Source organism: Drosophila subpulchrella, chromosome 3L (assembly GCF_014743375.2).
Source record: "Drosophila subpulchrella strain 33 F10 #4 breed RU33 chromosome 3L, RU_Dsub_v1.1 Primary Assembly, whole genome shotgun sequence".
In the NCBI taxonomy this organism is placed as follows: Eukaryota; Metazoa; Arthropoda; class Insecta; order Diptera; family Drosophilidae; genus Drosophila; species Drosophila subpulchrella.
In genome coordinates this window covers 26,322,535-26,343,623 of record NC_050612.1, presented here as the reverse complement: position 1 = coordinate 26,343,623, position 21,089 = coordinate 26,322,535, and the positions used below count along the sequence as shown (strand labels likewise).

Here is a 21,089-nt window from a genome sequence, read left to right as displayed (position 1 = left end):
GAATAACTATTTAATAAAATACAAGAAAGTGCTTAAAAATGAGAACCCTATATAGTTCGATTAGGAATGGATGATTGTAACCACTCTGCATTTTGTCATGACTCATTTAATATTTATATATATAAATCTCTATATGGTAACTGTTGAAATTATATATTCAAGGCATGCCCCAAGCAATTAAGCAGCTGTAAAACGGTTGAGAGTAAAAAATTAAGCTACCCATTTAAGAAAATTGTTGGTGTTGGTCGCCTGCCTGTCTGCCTGTCTGGTTCCCTTTTTTTTAGCCCACTTCCACACTATATCTCTTAATCCAAGTCCTGGTCGTCCTCCACGCATACAGACACACAGATAAACACAGGCTGCAACTGCAACTGCAACTAAAACGCAAATCCTTGTTGTTATCTGAAAATTTATCACAGACAAATCTGTCAACACAAACACAGACACAGTACGACTATGGGTACGAGTACAATGGAACCAGAACCAGCCTTGCAGAACCAAGAGTCCCAGGTCCCATTCCGCATCCACTTCCACTGACAAATGGACATGCCATGGACATGGACCAAGTGCAGCAGCCACCAGAACACCAGCAGCATCTGCAATCATCGCTGCCCCCACAAAATGTGCTCAGCATAGTGAGTCAGCCACCAACAAAAAAATTATAATAAAATAAACAGACGAGGAAAACATATATATATATATATATATATATATAAAAAATATACAATATATATGGAGAAGAGCCGGGCGGACAATTGAAATTTACGTGCCAGTCTCTTGGTCTTACCATGTTTTCTTTCTACCATTTTTGTTCTCCTATTTGTTTACCAAGCTCATCTTCATTAGGCGACCAACCGACTGTCCAGGGAAAAGCTGCTTTTTGCCTCAACTCGAACTCTTTTGTAACTGCATTGTCATCATCAGATACAATTTTCTTTATGCCTTGAAAGAGCAGCAGATGCTGACCAAGTTTTTAATAATTAATTGAGTCAAGGGAATTAGATTTAGAGCTGTGGGTATTACTGATGCACCAAAATGTGCTTTTTTTTATTTTTTTCTATGTTCAGAAATGGGTTTAAATTATTAGAATTCTTTTTTAAATTTGTAATTTAGTTAAATTTATTATTATAATAAAGAGAATGATATTTTTTTAAAGAATATGTATTCAAATCAGTATTAGCCATCTTGTCGTGCCAGCTTAAATTAAGATATAACGAATAAAGGACTGCAATCTGATTCGATCTTAACTCCATAGTAAAGCCACAGAAAGTATTCAAAGTTCAAGAATAATACCCAAGTCAAATATTCAAATCAAAACAATTCAGAGCAAATTTCTTGCCTTTTTGCCGGGCGAAAAGTTTTCAAATTTATGCAGAAATTCTTTTAATGCCGAATCAAAACAGTGCCGAAGACCTTTTTTCAGCCATGTCGCGTGCCGCACAAAAGCATTTCGATAAACTAAAAAGCGTTAAATGTCATTTACGTGTAACCCGATACCCGAAACAATAAACCCTCCACCTCCACATCCCCCAGTTGGCCATTTATGGGGCCAAAGTTTTTCACGCCATTTCACTTTGGTCCCGAAATGTTCGGTAAACATGCAAACCGAGAGCTGAACCGAAAAAAATACAAAAAAAAAAAAGGAATGCAAAGCGTGGAAAAAATATGTATTGTCAGGGCGGGCAAAAATTTGTTTAGATTTATGTGTCAACAATGCGCAGCAAATTAAGTTAAGCGTTATTTCTATTGCCTACATTATGGGGCGGACACAAGTATCTCTTGGTTTTCTTTTTTTTTTTTATTTGCCTACTGTTCATTCTGGGTTTTATTGCATTGTCATCGAATTTGGTCGCCTGCGTAAATTGAGAATTTTTTTTCCATATTATTCCCGATTGGGGAAAATGTGCGGGGGGCGTTGATACAACAATACCCTTCGATGGCAGTGCATTTTCAGTTTTAATAATGCAGAAATACAAAATGCAAACATTTCCGCGGGCTCGTTGGGGGATTGCTTTTGCAGTGTGGTGGATTGGGTATATTGCAACAGTTTGCGCGACAGTTTTATTGCATAAGTCAACACAAGTTTGTGCCACAAAATATGTACGTATGTGTACAGGGGCTTTCAGCTCCTGTACTCCCCGCTCTGTCTGTCTGTCTGTCTGTGAGTATATGCAACTTTTTTATTGGGTCAAACCCCCCACCCTCCTCACACACAGATGCGTGTGGGCCCTCTCGCAGGATTTTCATTTCTCCCGGGATGTAAACCACTTGAAAATTGTATTTTCATTTCAATTGTTTATTTATTGCATCACTTGTTCGCATTCGATTTGCCGAGCACCACTGAAAATTCAACTGCTGAAAATACCAACTGCAAACATCAACGGCAAACAGCTGGAGTGCTTTCGAAAGTTTTACAAAAATCGCTTTTCCACCAAATGAAATTGGAAAATTTAATTTTCACTTTTGGCGTTATTTGCCTTGCACAAAATATTGGGTTTCAAACGAGAATTAACCAAGGTTACACAGTCAAGATTTATTTTTAAGAGCAATTAAAACGTATTTATTTTATACAGTTTATTAAGAAATAGTGAATATTTTTAATGGGAAATTGAACAGATTGATATATTTTAATTATTGAGTAGAATTTTTCTAAAATATTTTTTTTTAATTTTTAAATGTTTCAAAATTTGCTTACTAATAATAGCTTATTTTCTTTCCTTTGCAGTCCACAGTATTGATCGCCAATGAGGCAGCAGATTCACAACAGAGCTCCGCCATGCCCAATTCTGGAGGCGGTAATACTGGCGGCGGCGGCGGAGGCGGTGGCACGCCCAATTCACCGCTCAGCAGCTCCCCGTCCAGCGTAGCAGCCTCGCAGGCGGGCGGATGCGGACTGGCCCTGAACGGCAGTGCCACCGAGGGCAGTATGTCCGGGGACACATCGCCGGTGGCCAGTGGTGAACCGCTCCTGCAGACGCCGCCCTCCCTCCAACAACAGCAGCAGCAGCAACAGCAGCAGCAGCAGCAACAGCAACCGCTCCTGTGCAGCAGTCCCACATCGATGCAATCGGCTGGCACTTCGGTGACAGGCAGCTCGATAGCATCCGGCACATTGGCGGCCACCAGCAGCAGCGGCGTTGGACTCTTGCCCACCACCGGATTGGACAGTATCGCCAATGGTGGTGCAGCCGGCTGTGCCGTGGTGCCGGCCAGCACATCGCAGGTGATCGCCCACCTGAATGCAGCCGCCGCAGCGGCCAGCGGCATCATGTCGCCCACCGCCAGTGTGGCCTCTAGTCTCAGCAGCGCCCTAGTCCCGGCCCAGTCGGTCGCCGTCGCCACCCTCGATGCCAAGAGCCAGCCCAAGCGGCTGCACGTCTCCAACATACCGTTCCGCTTCCGGGATCCCGATCTGCGGGCCATGTTTGGGGTGAGTTCAGGCAGAGATTTCAAAAAATAAAATGTATACACGCAAAAATTCTAGTTCAAATATTTGTAGAGATAAATTTTTAATAACATTTTTAATGAAATTTAGATCATGAATATAAATATTATTTAAAGCATTATATAGGGTTAGCCATCCTTAATGGTAGTAACAAAATGTATATCTAAAAAAAAGGTAACATATCAATGATAGACTAAACAGAATACGAATTTAAATAACTGTTCAATTTATAAAACGTCCATCAATCACAAAGGAATACCAAAAGCGTAAATTTAAATTTATAATGAGTATTAAGATTATATATTTAAATCGCCTTAGCTATGTCTCTTAAATTAATATGCAAAATAAGTAACATTTTTGAACGAAAAATATATTATTTTCGCCATATTTTTGTTTAAACTTCGATGGAATTGTGTCATATCAGCAGAGTACTATTGTTAAGCATTTGCTTTAAGAAAAAAATCTTCAAAAGAGTTTTATTTTTATGCAAACAATTTCGACCCACTGCAACATAGAATGTACACTAAAATATATTGCCGAGGAAAGTTTACCTCATTAAAACAATGTCTCAAAAATTATCTTACTCAGATATTCCTTAGAAAATGCACCCTTGAAAGCTTTTTGAAAATTAATATTTATTATTTTTCTATTCCCCAGCAATTTGGCACCATTTTGGATGTGGAAATCATTTTCAACGAGCGCGGCAGCAAGGTAAGTTTCGCCAAACTTTCTATCCTCCTGTAGAAAAGAGCTCGCCGTCTCCCTCTGCAGCTGCATTGCCTGCCTGCTCTCGCTCTCTAGCCATCTCTGTCTCGCTGGTGTAGCTGTCTCTCTCGCTCTGCTGCCAATTGTGCGGGGCATTTTGCATCTAATTGTCGCACAATTCATTTAAATTATGCACTTCAAGTATTCCCAGATGAGATGTCTTTGTTCGTCGCCAGGGCAACCTTGTCTGTGGAGTTGTCTTTTCTTTTTTGCAGCATTATTATTATGCCCGGTCTGGAGCCGGGTGAAAATAATTGCATAGTTACCATAGCACCAGAAATTGTGCATAATTCAGGACTGAAGACCCAACACCTTGAGATGCTCGAGGAGTTTTTTGGGGACAGGATAGGAGAAGGGGAGCGAGGATTGCGGAGAGCAGAAGAAGGAGACGGAATGAGGAGTAGTGTGCAAAGTAGGGCACGTGCATGTCGCAGTCGCCACCCAAAAAAGAACCCAATAAACCCAATCCCCAAAATCCCCAACCAACAACCAACCCCCCATTAAAACCCAGGAGTAAAAAGATGTGCCAATGGCCCCTGTCCGAAAGCATGTCCTTGGCCGCCTTGTTGATGTATTTGTAGCTTCTAGCTTTATCTATTTATAAACATTACCTATATATAAATTGATATATATATATATATATATACGACTTCAACAAAACCCGAAGAAGAGAACTGACTTTGTTGTACCAAATCGTTATTTTTTAGTTTTTTTGAAAATCGTAATCTATATACTCTATATGTTTCTTTAATTGCATGTTTGATTGCGAATGGCAGGGATTCGGTTTTGTAACATTCGCTAACAGCAACGATGCAGAACGAGCACGCGAACGTCTACACGGCACCGTGGTTGAGGGACGCAAAATCGAGGTGGGTGCATGCCATATCATATACAACTTACCAAACCAACACACACACACACACACCAAACACACACACACATATACACCCCCAACTAATTTCACACAAAGTATTTTATTATATGTATCACAGGAGTAGCGGAAAGAAATTGCTTTTCAACTTTTAATCCTTGCGTGTCAAAGCGATATGGCTTTAAAAATCCTGCATACCTACTACATTTTTCTTATTTTCCTTTTTTCGGTTTTCATTTAATCCAAGGACTAGCGCACAGTGATTGATTCTTATTTGCCTTTCATTAAAAATTAATTACACATTTCTCCTTTCGCCTGCCTTTCTGATTAATGCTCACTGGCAGAGCCGCAAATAATTGGCATTTAAAATATGCTGAAAATGCGCAAAGTACGGAAAATTTCCGTCTGTCCGACGGTTGGTTAAACAAATTAACTGAGCCGCATGAAAGGCTGAAATGCAATGTTATTTCCCTACCAAATGGCAACGGAAATCGCGCGAGTCTAATTAAGTCCCTGTGTCCACAAATGGAAGCTCTATATATATGACGCAACCGGAAACGGAAATGAATGCCCGTCCGCTCGCTGAAAGCCTTCAAAAATTAATTTTCCCCCTTTTTTTCAGTCGAAACAAATGAAATTTAAATAAAATTCCATTTTGATATGAAAGCTTTCCAATGATAACGGGTAGTCTTTGTTATTTTTTATGAGTCCTTAAACGAACAATAATCCTTGGAGTGTTTCATACAATTTTTTCGGAAAGCTGAAAATAAAGTGCAATGAATAAAAATAGTTTCAATAAAAAATTTGTGCGCGCAAATATTAGGGTTTTTAAAAAGTAACTGGCTTTGTTTATTTTGTTAGCCATCAAAATGTATGTAATTTTCCTAAAAAGTACTACCTTAAATACAAATTTTCATTTATAACCAGTTCAGAAAAATATCAATTAAATGTTATCCATGTATTAAATATAAACTTGGATGTAGGACTTTAGAAAAATATCCTAAACATTTTAATTTGAGCTTTAAAACGTTTTAAAAAAATATGTTCACAGTCAAAAACCTCTAAAAAAAATTGTTGAAACACCTTTACAACACATACACATCCACAAACAGTTTAAACACTATTTGCAAAAATTTTCGTAATTGTCAACTAACACATAATTTATTTCTACATTCTCTATACATGCGATCTTTCTAAATATATATATACTCCGCTCATATGTGTGTATATGATATTAAAAAAAATCTTTAAAAACTCATCACCAAACCAACAACAACAACTACAACAACCACGCTCGCTGATCTATCAAAAAAATAAAAATAAAATAACCAATTGTGAAGGTGAATAACGCCACTGCACGTGTACAAACCAAAAAAGTGACAACAGTACCCAACGGTAAGTGACCTTAACACACCCACACACATTTAAAATAATCTCACACACAAAACACATATAAATTCACACACATGGCAGCTAAGTTTAAGCCACATAATGAAACAAGTTCAAATGTTCGGCTAAGAAATGCAATTACGATGAAATGCAACAGCAGCAGAAGCTACGAAAATAGCAATAAAAGTCTGCTCAATTTAAGTGTGCATTGTTTTTGCTGCTATTGTTTAGTTTCTTAACATTCCTCAAGTTTTCGTTACCTTATTTTTTTTGTTCTTCGTTGTTGTTTTGTTTGTTTGTTTTTGGAACTTTTCACATCAACTTCTTTGGTGGCCAAAAACTGAAACTAACTGAAACTGAGAAATTGAGTTGCCAACGAATGTGTGTTTCCTAATGAAAATGTTACGATTTTACCCTTTTTCCGTTTGGCAGCACACGCTAGAAAATTTTCCCCGGCTTGTAGCAATCAAAAAAAAAAAACCAAACAGTTCTTAACTGAAATGCCACTAATTTGCGGGAAACCATTTTCAATAAACATGTAAACATGCCCCATGCCTTTTGTGTATTTTTGTAATTTAATTTCTTGGGGTTTTGCGGCTGCCTAACTAAACGCACAGATCAAGACACACTAAAATAATAATATTTAATACACATCAAAATTAATGCCTATTTGTGGTTTCGATTAAGTTATGTTTAATGCGTCTGCTTTGACTATGATATTGATATTGATAATGATGATGATGTTGATGATGATAATGATTGACCAGCGTTATTTATATGATTTTCATTTTGTTTTCTCTCAAACACCCCACACAGTTGTACTGACCAAAGATGGTGCCATACCGGCCCCAGCTCTAGGTGAGCCAAAACCAAAAAAAAAAAACGAAAACCCCCCCCCAAAAAAAACCCCCACCAAAAAAACAAAAACCAAAAATGAAATAATGAATGTATTTCGTAATATTTTAGTTTTTGTATATTGTGTGCCTGCCAGAAAAATGTAAACTAAACTATGACACGAATGCTCGCTGCTTGCAGCTTCCGTTCCCTTCCGCCCCTCTATATATTCGTTAGACTTAAATGAGAGGTCCTCAGAAATGCCTTGGCATGTTGCACGTTAACTGTTGCTAACTGTGTATTGTACTCGCCCACCCTCTATTGGCTGAATGAAATCAAAATTTAAACTCGCCCTAATCGATATACTCTACCAGTTAAACAAAGCTAATGTTTAAATCCGTCCCAGCATGTTAAAAAAGATCAAAAATAAATTTAGGGGTGCCTCGAGAAATCCTTAGTAATATTATGTTTAGGATATTTTGAAAAACCTTTGCATATTTTGGATTGCTAGAGATTTCCGAAGTGTGTTTCTAATAATAATGGGATATAGACCATAATATCTCTTAATTTAGCTTCAGGTGGCCAATATGTGTTTTTCATTCTTTAAATGATTGTTGGAGATCCCTAGTATTTCCTTATCTTAATGAATATTTCCTTTCTCATCAAAATTCTAGAACTTCCTTTTTATATACAAACATTTTTCAATAATACCTAGATCCACATAAATTCTATCTGAATGCTAAGCTCTTTACCTCAACTTGTATGCTCTTTTCTGACTTGATTTCTTTCTAAATGCGAGCATCAAAAATATCCATGTTAAAGTTCACTCAGCTGGAAGTTCTTATTTATTGCGTATACGATTTGCAGTTTAGCGCAGTTCCAGTTGAAGTTATTTTGCTCCCTTTTTTGCAGAAATAACTATAAGAAAAGAGATGAGAAGAACGAAAGAAGCTGAAACCGAGAAAAGTTTTTCCATGCAATGTATAATAAATAATACTGCTGATTAAATCGTCTTCTCTCTGTTTGCCATTAAAAAGTATTCACAGCGCAAAATCTATACTTTGGGTGCGCTCAATACGATAAGCCGCTTACAAAACCGAGCAAACCAAACCAAACTGAACCGAAACCCAAGGCATGGGATTGAAAAAGGATGGGGGTTGGGCAACCGAGGAGCCTTCTGGTAAAGCGGCTCAGCTTTGCTCCAGCTCCATCACCATTACCATCTCCATCTCCGCTACCCAGCTCCTTTTCTATCCTGTTCCCTGGTGGTCGGTTATCCTTGTGCTGATGCAAAATGCTTTTGTATTGCCAACAAAACTTAGACTCGGACACAAAAAGGCCAATATGACTGAGCAGTGGAGGGGGGCATGGCATGTCTGCCATTTTCCCAGCCAGCATCCCATCCTGACAGCTCCAGCTCCCTTTTGGCCCTGTCCTGTCCTGTCCTATACTGTCCTTGGCCATGTGCACGTGCACCTAATGCGCTTCATTTGCGTTGCACTAAATGCTGTTGGAGACCAAGAAGTTTACCGGCTGTCGCAGGCCATCTATAGAATACAATACACTACAAAAAGGTTTCAATTCGACTTAATAAAGGCAGCCATTAAACGTATATTAGGCCAACAATTTAAGAAAAGAACATATAACTGAATGTGAATGAAAGTATTTCTTATAAAACCCAAGAGATATTAGATACATTAAGGAAAGAACCTACTTTACACTGTCAAAAATTGATTTAAAAATAAAAAAATATTTGATGTGTTTTAAAAGACCTAAGTGTTATTTAGAAGATACATTTAATTACCCTTAAAATCGAAAAAAAGATGAAAACATTTGAGAAAGGATACACTCTGGGTCGATATTAAAAATGCACTCCAAAAAATAATATTTTAAAAAATCGTTATTTCATGTCATTGAAGAAGTTTGCCTCTTAGGATTATATTACAATATTTTTATATTTTTGTTAAGTGCATTCAGTAGAAATAGCCTAAAGGACACCCAGAGCTGCATTTTCTCTAGGTCCTGGTAGTCACTTTATCACGTTTCGAACTGGCTTCTTTTGCATGGCAAATCGCCTGCTGCATTATTACCCAGGACGAAGGACGCCTCACGTCGTTGTCCTGCTCGTTAGGCGGCAGTCAGACCTTCAGAGGAGTCAGTCAGAGGAGCCATTCAGTCAGTCAGCCAGCCAGCCAGCCAGGATAATTGCAAATAAACCACAAAGTTGCAAACATGTGGTGGCTCACCCTGCTGGCAAAACAAACCGCTCAAGCACACACACACCCATAAATTTAGCAAAAAAGTTAAGTTTTCTGGTTATCCTGGAGGCGGAGTAGTTCTCTGGGGGCGTGGTTGGGGGCCAGAAGAACGCTTTATCCAAGCCCTGTGTTTTGTTATGTCTTATGCAAATGTGCACCCCACACACTTACTTTGTGCATTTGCAAGAAAATTTACTCCGTATAGGTTGATTTTCCCGCACAATTTCCCCTTTTTCTCTCTGACTTCTGGCTCATCTTCATGCCATTTTAACTTTCTTGGTGTTCGTTTTTTCGTCCTTTTTTTTTGCGTTGATCCTTTGACATGTTAAACTTAATGCGCCCTGTCCCTCACACTCTGCCCCCCCCCCCATTTCTTATATGCCCTTCATGCTGGTGTCTTTCTGTCTGTCTGACATGTCTCTTACTGCATTTTTCCATGGTATTTTTGGGTATTTATTTTGCCATTTTCCTAGGCAATGGCAGACTCCTGTGAATTTTCATGGCACAAAGACAGAGACAGGAGGAGCTCATTGTGTAAGCATTCGATCAGTGGAAGGAAGCAATCATTGCCTGCTTATTTGCCATTTTCTTAAGCATTTCTCTTGCATTTGCCATGAATGCAAAGCATAGACTTACAGAGGCAAAAATGTCTTTGAATAAATACTTATAAAAAAAGAAGTATTCCTAAAAAATCTTTAAATTTATGACTAATCACTTGAATGCCTTCACTGTTCGGCAAACTAAATACTCAAGAACCCAACCCTTTCTCTGAGTGATAAATACATTTTGAATTCACATACGTATGCAAATAGCCCTTTCCCAATGAGAGAAAACACAAGGATGCTGCATGCACCAGCAAACAATGAAAACACAATGCCACAAATCAATTACCATTCTACAGTATTTAACCAATTACCATAAGCACTAAAAAAAAGGAAATCAATCTAGTATCTATGTTATAGAGCTGCCTGTTTTTTATGTGCCTAAGACATGTATCCAACAATATTTATTATAGACAATCCCACAAAAACAAAAACCCTATTTAAATGCAAAACTAATGAAAATATTTTCTTTTGCCTTTTCCATGCCAACGATACAAACAAACAAACAAAAAAAAATGCAAATATATTTGCAAAAATATATAAATCGCTTGCCGGACAAACAGTCTGCGTACAATGGCCAGAAGGTAAGCGTTTTGTCCCCATTTTTGTCTTAAATGTTTTATTGCTATTATTACGTATTTATTGCCTGCCGTACTTTCGTTGTAATTTCTCAAATAATACACACAATTAAACACCACGTCCACACACAGAGAAGCAATAAGTTATCATAAATGTACAATAATTGACCAGTTTTCGTTTCTGTAAACATACATATAAAACTACATATATTTATAAGAGTTTTATCAATGAATTTTTTAGCTTGTAAGCCGAAAGACCGAAGGAAAAAAGCAAATATTTAGGCAGGGCACCAATGTTGATATTGTTTTATGGCCATTCATATTTAAGCCCATGTGTAGGTCATCGTCGGGAGGATTAAAGAGTCCAGAGTTCACCAAAATGAAACCATTTTTGCGATTGCATTTGTTCGTTATTCTTAGTTTTTATTTTGTTGCAATCTGCAAATATGTTTGGACAAAGTATCTATATATTTTTACGAGCATTTTCTTTCGTTTAATAGAGGATATATAACGTTATTAATTTTTTTTGGTAGGTCCCGACGGAAATTTCGTTAATCTATATAAACTATGCATACAATCTACATACATATGAATATAATGCTGCAACTTATTTGATAACCGTTTGTAAGAGTTTTCTTTGTTTTTTTTTTTGGTATTATTATTTATTCTTTTTTCGACTGCATATAACCAAAGTTCAATCAAAGTGAAAAATACCAAGCAAGCTAAAATTACCAAACCAAATGAAATTGAAATTGAAATCATAAAAAGCCACATTAACACCCGCTCGAAAATCCCGTTTTTAAAGCAGGCCCGTCCGCCACTTTCTTTCTAGTCCTGATTTTATATTAATAATCGATTATGACCGAATAATGCTGATGACAATGACAATGAGATCATTATACTGATGGTTATGAGTTTAGCATATTGCGGCTGTGTTGTCTTATGCATACTACCTACTATATATACTTTATATATCAATTTATATGCCAACTATTTTATCTACATATCCTTTTCTTAACCAATTTCGTTGTATGTGCGTTCCATTATGATTATGATTATGAATTTGAATTTGAATTTGACTTTGATTATTGTGTATTTCTTTGTTGTCCTGATTTACATTATCGTTATTACACGTTTTACGTTTGGTCTGGTATTCCTTTGGTCTGAACATGTCTGAAATGCTCCTTAGCGTAAACTATTTATACTCGTACTCGTAAAACTGTAACTGGTAATTATCGTCGCGCGCCAAGCTCCAACCAAAGTCTAACTTAGCACTAGAACTAAGCCAAAAAAAAAAAGCAACAACAACAACAACAGCAACCTCATCATGCATCCCTCGACTATGTATATACTACTTATAAATATTAAAAAAAAAAAAAAACAGAAAAGAATCCCCAAGCACACACCTAACACTTGCATTCTAAGTTCATTTTAATGGTGACCAGCAAGCAAATCGAAAAAAAATAAACAGAAAATAAAATTTATTTGAAACCTGTATGCCAAATCCAAGGTTATCGCCTGCCGGTCGCCTGGCCGTTCCTGGGCGCCCCCGTTGGCGCCGGAGCCCCCGCCCTCACCCACCTCCAGCTGCCCGTCTCCATGCAGATGGCGCAAGCGCCGCAAGCGGTCGCGAGCGGTACAGCAGCGTCCTCGGCAACGGCAGCAGCGGCCGCCGCTCATGCAGCCGCTGCAGCGGCGGCCACGCCCATAATGCTCGCGCCACGCCCACCGCACACCGCTGTCCAAGCAGCAGCGACCACAGCAGCAACGACACGGCGGAGGTACGACGACCACAAGAGTGTTCCAAAAGGGATCCTGACCTCAGGGTCCTTGGTGAAAACGCGCGCCTAAAAGCAGAATTCAAAAAGCATATGAAGAAAATCGTATACTATGTTTATAGGCAAGCTTGATCCAAGATCCAGATCCAATATAATAAACCGCTTCTACAAAAAAGTTGAATATTTTTTTTACAAGTAAATTGTTTGAAATATCTGAAAATTTAAATTGTTTCATAGCATTACATACATAACTTTGAAATCGTATTAATCCTATCAGAACTAAACGAGCTTTAAAAACACTTTATCAAAACCCATTTAGGAGTTACCTTCATTATTAAAAATTATTTCCAGATAAAGTAATTATCGACTTAAACATAGTACCATCTACAAACAAAGCTTGCCTGTAAGCATAGTAATCGATTAACCGATAAAAGTATTAATACAACACTGCAACAACAACTAGAACCAGATCCAAGATCACCAACTCTTTAGCTATGAGAATCTTTGTACCATAATACAGTATAAATGTTTGTTGTCTTGTTACTTTGGTTTACGCATTTGGGTATGACTATTTGACTATCGATATATTCCATAAATATTGCATACATTTTTTGGCGTCCTTGAGATTGCATTGTTCCAACGTCTAGGCACACACTCACTCACACCAAACACACACACACACACACTCGATCGAAGCAGTAAACTTCAATTAAATAAAACTAGTGGCAACCACCTGAAACTGTAACCGTAACTAGCTGTTAAGAATGGCAAGGTCTTAGCTTTAACCATATAGTCTAAATTCTATATCGTAACTATCGAATATATCGTAACGTTTATCGGTAGAGAACATTTTGCCGCAGCAAGCATTTTTCGTAAGGCCTTTCTCTTAGAGCATCACTATCTAGCAACCATACTCTCGTACTCTCTTTCTACTCTATCTATCCATCTATCCCCCAATCTTTTTAGCTCCTGTTTGTTATGGGTTTTTATACTCTCGAAGTTTGCACGATTTTCAATTTTTGTGTTTGTCTTTATAACTTGGCTTTGATAACTTTGAGCAATTGAAAAGAACACGATTTCAATTTGCCAATTAAAATCAGCAAATGCAGAAATCGAATGGAATTTTTGAAGAATTGATTTATGCATGCCCACCTAGACCACCACCCAAAAATTATTTTACTCCTTTTATTATTTCGTTGCCAGAGCATTTAATTTGTATAGCCACGAAAATTAGCAAAGCATTTTAGAAAAATATTTTCAGCTAAAATTCGATGAAAATGTTCGATGAAATTTTTTGGCACACAAGCACACACGATTTAAGTCTTCGGCCAAAAAATCTGCATACAAATATGGCAAATCGAATTTTTAATTGCATGTTGGTCAAACAAATTTTCAATTTGTGGCTATATGCTGGCAATCTGAGTGGCACACACACACTCACATTCGGAGCCCAAAAATATTTTCATACATTTCAATTATGATTTGTCGACTGATTTGCACTGAAAATGTCACATTGCCACGCATACCTGTGGACGGTCATAATGAGCAGGCTTTCTGGTTATCGGTCTGCTTTTCTGGCGAAATTGTTAATTATGAGGCCTGCATATGATGCCATTATTATAAATTGAGTGATAAAACCGCGTGGAATTAATAAAAGTACAATATTTAAACTGCGGCTTATGTGGCCCCCCACGAATTAAATGCAATTTAATTGTAGCAAAGAGAAACATTTTTAAAACAATTGCAGACCCGTTTGAAAGATAATTAATAAAATAATCATAAAATATTTCAAAATAAAAACCTTAAACAAAAAAATGGAAAAAGAATAATAAATTATCATTTATTATTTATTTTATTTTATAACTTTTACCTATGATTTACCCTCTCTGCATGCAATTCTACCTCCTCTCCTATCCAAACCCTATAAAAAATCTACTTTCCGGAATATACTCCCCACCCCTTCAAATCCAAAAATGCATTTCAATCGGCCTACTTGTTCCACTTAGCACTTGGTAAATGTTCTTGCTAGTTTTTAATGTATTTGAAAGGTGCAAGGGTTAAACCGAAATTAAATGTATTTTATTTACTTAAACGCTTTTAACCCCTCACAAACACACAGCAAAATGCAATGAGTTGTTGAAACAAAAAGGTCTTGTCGCATACGTACACATATGGATGTATGTACATATGCTATATAATACTTGTACTAAAGATCGGTCCAATGTTTTTTCGTATTGTTGATGATCATAAATCTATTTATACATAATTATGCAATATAAAATGCAACTAATGCGTAGCATTTCTTGGTAATTCAGTGTTCTAATGTTTAAGTATGTTTCGATATAAATCCCATTTACATATGTATGAGCTATACACACGTATGTCTTATGTATTGTTATATGTATATACCAACATCATCTCAGCGCTATGAATATATACCAAAACAAAAATCGTTACTACATAATGCCTAGATTTGCCATATATACTATATATACTACATATAAATATTTACTTATATATATATATCAAGAGAGAAAACTAACCGCATGCGTTTTATGTTCTTTTCTTTTCCTTTTTCTACTTTTTGCACACAAAACACACACATATAAACCAAAAAAATCAAAAAATAATACATAATATATATACAAAAAAACACACTGGTCAAAAATGTTGTGTCAAATGGTTGCAAAAAAAAAAACAAAATAAATCCCTCAAAAATATACGAATTTCCGTATCGGTTCGGTGATCCCTGCAGCCGCCGTTGCCGCCGCAATGCGTGGAGTGGCCATCCAGCGCGGACACGTGGGCGTGGTCGGCGCCGCCCCCTACCATCATCCCCATCATCCGCATCACCATCCGGCGCTGCTGGCGGCCTCCGCCGCCGCCGCCCAACAGCAGCAGCAACGCCAACTGGCCGCCGCCGCCGTGGCCACAGCAGCAGTCGCCCAACAGCAGCAGCAGCAGCAGGCTGTTGCCCAGCAGCAACAGCAGCAGGTTGTTGCCGCCGCACAGCAGCAACACCACCAGCAGCAGCAGCAACAGCAGCAGCAGCAACAACAACAACAACAGGCAGTGCAGCAGCAACACCAGCAGCAGCAGCAACACCAACAGCAGCAACAACAGCAACATGCCGCCGCCGTCGCAGCTGCCGCTTCGCATCCGCATCTGCATGCCGCCCATGCCCATGCCCACGCCCACGCCCATGGTCTTGGCCCACAATTGGCGCAACTGCAGGCGGTAGCCGTGCCCACGGCCGCCAGCAATGCGGCGGCATTGCAGCAATCCCTGGCCGCCGCCATCCAGAATCCGAGCGGTAATCCCAATGCTGCCGCTGCCGCCGCCTATGCCGCCCGTCTGTCGGCGGCCACGGGCGCCACACAATCGTCGCAATCGGCCGCTGCTGCTGCGGCTGCTGCTTCCATGGCTGCGTCGGCCAATGCGGCCAACAATGCGGCCGCTTTGCATGGATTCGCGCCGTAAGTAGAGTCCGCCGTGGACTTCACTCCGTCACACCCGCGTTCCCGCCGTAGTTAGCCCGTTGTAGCTGTAACTTTGTACTTTAGTTGGTTCCTCTGCGAATGTAGTTCTAGCGCACCCCAATTTTGAATTACCTATCCATAGTTCATACTACGTTTATGCGCACGCCTTTACGAATTTAGAATGCTACGTTTTTTTGGGTTAACAAAATAATATAATTAAAAATATTCAAGATATTGCTTCATTTTTTGTAATATTATTTCATTGCCTAATCATACACTTTATAAAAAAAAGCCATTCTCAAAATTAAAACCAATTTAAAATTCATGATAACTCAAAGAATTTGACAAAAATTGAACGTTAAATAACTTTTTTGGAAAATGTTTAAATTGTATTTAATGTTTATGTTTAAATGACTACTAAAATATCTATTTCCGAATTCTCAAAAACAACTGAATACAAAAATTAAAATTATTCTATTATAATATTTATTAAATAGCTGGCGTATAAACGTAGTACATCCCATATTTTGTAAAATTATTTCCCTAACCTTTGAAGTATATTTTTGTGGTGTCTGAAACGTAACAGCAGAAGAACACCCCGCTCATTTGTCATGACCTTAACCTAAAGCTTAAATTGTTTATAGCTTAAAGATTGTTTTTCTTTTCATATCTCTCTTTTTCTGTGTTACTCTATACGTCTCTATCTTGTTGGTGACAAATGTTTTTTAGCTATCTTGTGTGTGTAAAGTTTTAATATCGCATATAATGAAACCTAGACTTTGACTTATTTTGTATAAAACCAGCAATAGAAGAGTATAACGAACCGAACGCAAACTGAATACAAAATTTGCAAAAGCTGCAACCGATTAACGCACGCTAACATACAAACCATACACACACACCGCCCACGTAAACTATCTATAACTCTATATATATAAAAAAGAACCACACTCGCATATATTTGCTCATACTTTGACTGACAGAAGTGTGTGTTTTTGGCATCGTATGACTACCTACCTAATTATCGTTATTTTGGTTAAGGGACCTACTCGGTTGTATATTGTGTACCACTAGGCGTATGATGAATTTCGGTTTGAATTTGACTTGAAAGTGTTTTAATGCGACTGCGTCGCTCTCTGCCAGCGCCTTGCGTGCATGTTCTGCCCCGACATTATATATATATTTATATAGACCTTTGATTAACTTATTCTTTTGTGGCTGCTCTCTACACCCAACACACACTCACCCATATATCCAACCTCACACCATAGCGTACGAATGAATGCTCCATTAAATATTGTATACTTATAAACCCACACACATCAAGACATGCCAAACCAAAGAACCAAACAAAAAAAAACCAAAAAAAATAATAAGAAACATATCTAATTAGCTAGGTGCATGAGTGTCTGTTCTGTCTAAAGATTAAATGCAAAATTCGAAGCAAGCAAGACAATTTTCGTAGTGTTGGGAATTGGAATGACCCATGTATGTGGTTGGTTGGTTGGCTATCTTTGCTAGTACTCTTTATAAACGACAATATCTAAACCTTTTAATTTCCCTTTATTTCGTTTCCTCTGTCTCAAACATTTCGTCCAATCAAATCAGTTCGTCATCAAGTGGGGAATCAGGTCAGATCAGGTCAGTTTAGCACAGGCTATTAGCAGCTAGGTAGGTGAGGTGGGGCGTCTGTACAATTAGGTGCCAACTTATGTTTTTCAGTTGCCCCTTAAGTTCCAGCCAATTTACCCACAACAGCATCCGGTACCAAGAAAAACAAGAACAACATTTATTAAAAAACCAACAAACAAAAGCAGGATGTGGATAAAGTTTTATTGGCCAGCGAGAAATATTTTGTGTAAAACAAGCTAGCTTTATCCCATCTGGTTTTTCATTGCGCCCAAATCAAAGACCACACAAGTGCGTTAAAAAAATGAACCAAAAAAGAAAAAAAATTTGAATTTTGCTTTTAAGTGCCATAAGTTGGGTGAGAGGTATACCCATTTAGAGGAATATTTTCCGTAATCCTCTGCCTGGCTTGCCTTTCACTTTACTCACCTACCCAGATACGATTCTAACAGGAGTTATTTATTAATATATGATCTTCTCTTATCATCTTGTCCCCAACGCAGTGTATACTATGATCCCTTCTTAGCAGCCGCTGCATCCGCTGATCCAAATCTACGCTTCCAGGTGAGTTTCGTCCTGCCAGACAAGCGATTAACTAGATATAAGTTTACACTAAGTCTTTAAGCTAGAAGTAAAGCCTAGTCTAGAGCTAAAACAATCCCCTAACTTTCCACGAAAATACATGAAAATATTATATAAATCTTACAGGCAGCCAAACCGGTCACTGAAGTTCCAGCCGCTCAGCCAGCCGCCATATTAAATGTAATAAAACTTTTTCAAACTAATATGCTAACCACAACCACCAAAAAAATTAAGAACAATTCAGTTTTAATTTGTATATTTTTATGGTAGCTTGTGAAAGACACCGTTTGAGTTTTGAAACATTTGACTTGGTTTTTGGAACAAACGTTATTATCTACTACTCATACGTATATTGTTTTAAGTCGCTTTCTTTGAGTTTCCTTTTGCATTATATCCACGTCCATCCCGAACTAACGACGCGTCCTAATTTTTCTCTGTGTAACACCTTTAAGTTGAGATCGAACTTGGTAACTGGTCGTAAATCACATTATTTTCCTGAATTAAGCTTAGCTAAGCTTACCCAACTCAATGTCTGAATAACAGAACACTTGTGTATAAGCTCTCTATCGTATAATTGCATCCTTTGTTTGGTTTTCTTTAAAATGGAAATTAAAAAAAAAATCAGTTAGTGACCACAGGTGGCTTTATGAAGCATACGCTCTCTCTTTAACTACTTTAATCTCTATACTTTTTAAGTACTTCTGCTAGTTTCCCTAATTTAGTTCACACTTTTGCTTTTGCTAAATAATGATAACTACAAACTATTTATATGAAATACTTATTATTCAATGCTGTAAACATTTTGTAACTACTACAAATTCTTCTTTGGTTATCTTTCACGACTGTTACAACATACTCAACTCAACTACAACAACTACCACAACACAATTGAAAAAAATGAAAAAAAAAAAACTGATCGAAATACAAAAACCATAAATTACAGCGCCGCACTGTGACTACGCTAAACAGTAACCCACATACGATCAACCGCATTCCGGTTCCACAGAATGTTTTGGTAAAAATAATCATATCTAGTTCTAGTTCCATACCCATGCACCTAGATATATCCTAACTTTCCGTTTGATTGTTGTCATATTATTTGCGTTTTGCTCAATGCCTTTTTGTATGCACCATTTTAAAACTGTATGTCTATATGCCTTAAGTCTTAAGTTAACCCTAGCAAGTAATCCGATACGATAAGTTATTACTGGTTCGTGCCGCGCTTTTCGGTTTTATGGCCTGGCATCTTGGGTTCTCGGTAGCTCGACTCAAAAAGGTTATACGACCTGCCTTAGATTTTTAAGTGTACATAGAATATTTTAAATCACACTACTCCACTTGTTTGCACCCGTTTCTTTTGGTTTTGGTTACAATATATATATATATATTTATATGTGTGTATACTTTTGGCCTCCACCGGTTTGGGTTCCTAATTTCTCACCACACTTGCTCTCACCGACTCCTTCGCTAGTCTTGTCGTTTGCCGTTGTCGCCCCCAAAAATATAAAATTATAAAAAAAATAAACACCCCAACCCCCGATTTGTAACTGCGTCTGTTCCTCGAGTAACCGCCGCCGTCCTTATGTTGCCCCAGTTTAACGCCCCATTTGCTTACCATTATTCCAGGCCACTGCTCCGCTGTTAAAGACACCGCTGTCTCAGGCCCAGCAGCAGGCGTACGCCACGGCGGCCACCACCTACACGGCGGTAGCCGCCCGAGCCTACGGAGCCGCTGCCGCAGCAGCCGCCCAGCCAGCCCTCGGCTACGCCACCGTAGCTGGGTAAGTTATATAAACAATCCACCTAAAAAGGTTTACTATCTCAGCCAAAAAACCCCTCATTAAAACATAAACCCAGCACTAACATTTTAATCACGAATTACCCTTTCACGATGACTTCAGTTGGTATAACACATGCTTATAAAGTTAGACCCTCAAGATAAACCATTTTTAAATACACAATTTTAGTTTTATTAATGAGAAAAATATACCATTCTTCGTGACGCTATAAAAAATGGTCATACTAAATATTTAACGGTTTATAAAAGGTAAAGGTTAGGTTTTAGTTTTTGTGTCTTCTATTGACAGCAAATTTCGTAAGTTATAAGCTTTTATTATTTCGTAGAAATTTAGATATTTTTTATTGGTAACACCTTTATTAAATTATTTTTTATTTCTTTTTTTTTTATAATCAATAAATATTTAATGTTATGAGGTTTTATTATTTTGTATTAATCCTGTTATTATTTAGTATTTAATTTCCATAGTTTATTATTTTTTAGTATTCATTTCTTATGTCTTTTTATTATTTAGTATTTATTTCTTATGTCTTAATATTATTTAGTATTTATTTCTTATGTCTTATTATTATTTAGTATTTATTTCTTATGTCTTATTATTATTTAGAATTTATTTTTCATACCTCATTATTATTTATTTCTCATATCTTATTATTATTTAGTATTTTATTCTCATAAACGATTATAATTTCTTTAGAATTTAGTAAGTTTTATAACCTAAATTTAGATTGCATAAAAAAAGGGTGTATAATTTTTTTTTCAATTACTTTTCTATATTCTTTGGATTTTCTTACTAATATTATAAAAGAATTGTCTATTTAGGTAAGTCTTAAGTCTTCCTTATTTTAATAATCACCGTATTTGGTTTTAATGTATTTACATGTGTGTAGTTATATACCAATTTTTATTAGTTCTTTGGACTTAAACTCTTTTTGAAATTTGACTAATTTTTTGATTTTACCTCTTCTTTTTGTACAACAATTTTGAAAATAAATGTGTGTAATTGGGTAAAGTGTAGAAATCTAACACCGAAAACTGAAGAGCTACAACTGTCGATTGAACACTTTTGCAAGACCTTGTC

General features: G+C 37.4%; 1 protein-coding gene across 34 annotated transcripts in view; it reads left to right on the top strand.

The window, feature by feature from the left end:
* LOC119553672 (sex determination protein fox-1) overlaps positions 1-21,089 on the top strand; it is a 126,217-nt gene that overhangs the window by 101,909 nt on the left and 3,219 nt on the right. For 5 of the 34 annotated variants that reach the window (XM_037864185.1, XM_037864186.1, XM_037864192.1 and 2 more), the window contains exons 4-16: positions 420-635; positions 2,726-3,430; positions 4,103-4,156; positions 4,987-5,079; positions 6,422-6,476; positions 7,287-7,328; positions 10,728-10,748; positions 15,276-15,996; positions 17,608-17,640; positions 18,132-18,192; positions 18,337-18,390; positions 19,154-19,225; positions 19,837-19,991. In XM_037864185.1, coding sequence (XP_037720113.1) covers positions 420-635; positions 2,726-3,430; positions 4,103-4,156; positions 4,987-5,079; positions 6,422-6,476; positions 7,287-7,328; positions 10,728-10,748; positions 15,276-15,996; positions 17,608-17,640; positions 18,132-18,192; positions 18,337-18,390; positions 19,154-19,225; positions 19,837-19,991 — 2,282 coding nt within the window. Of the gene's footprint in view, positions 1-419; positions 636-2,725; positions 3,431-4,102; positions 4,157-4,986; positions 5,080-6,421; positions 6,477-7,286; positions 7,329-10,727; positions 10,749-12,252; positions 12,524-15,275; positions 15,997-17,607; positions 17,641-18,131; positions 18,194-18,336; positions 18,391-19,153; positions 19,226-19,836; positions 19,992-21,089 lie in introns of those variants that run through there. The other 29 variants (XM_037864199.1, XM_037864209.1, XM_037864188.1 and 26 more) reach the window with 28 other exon arrangements.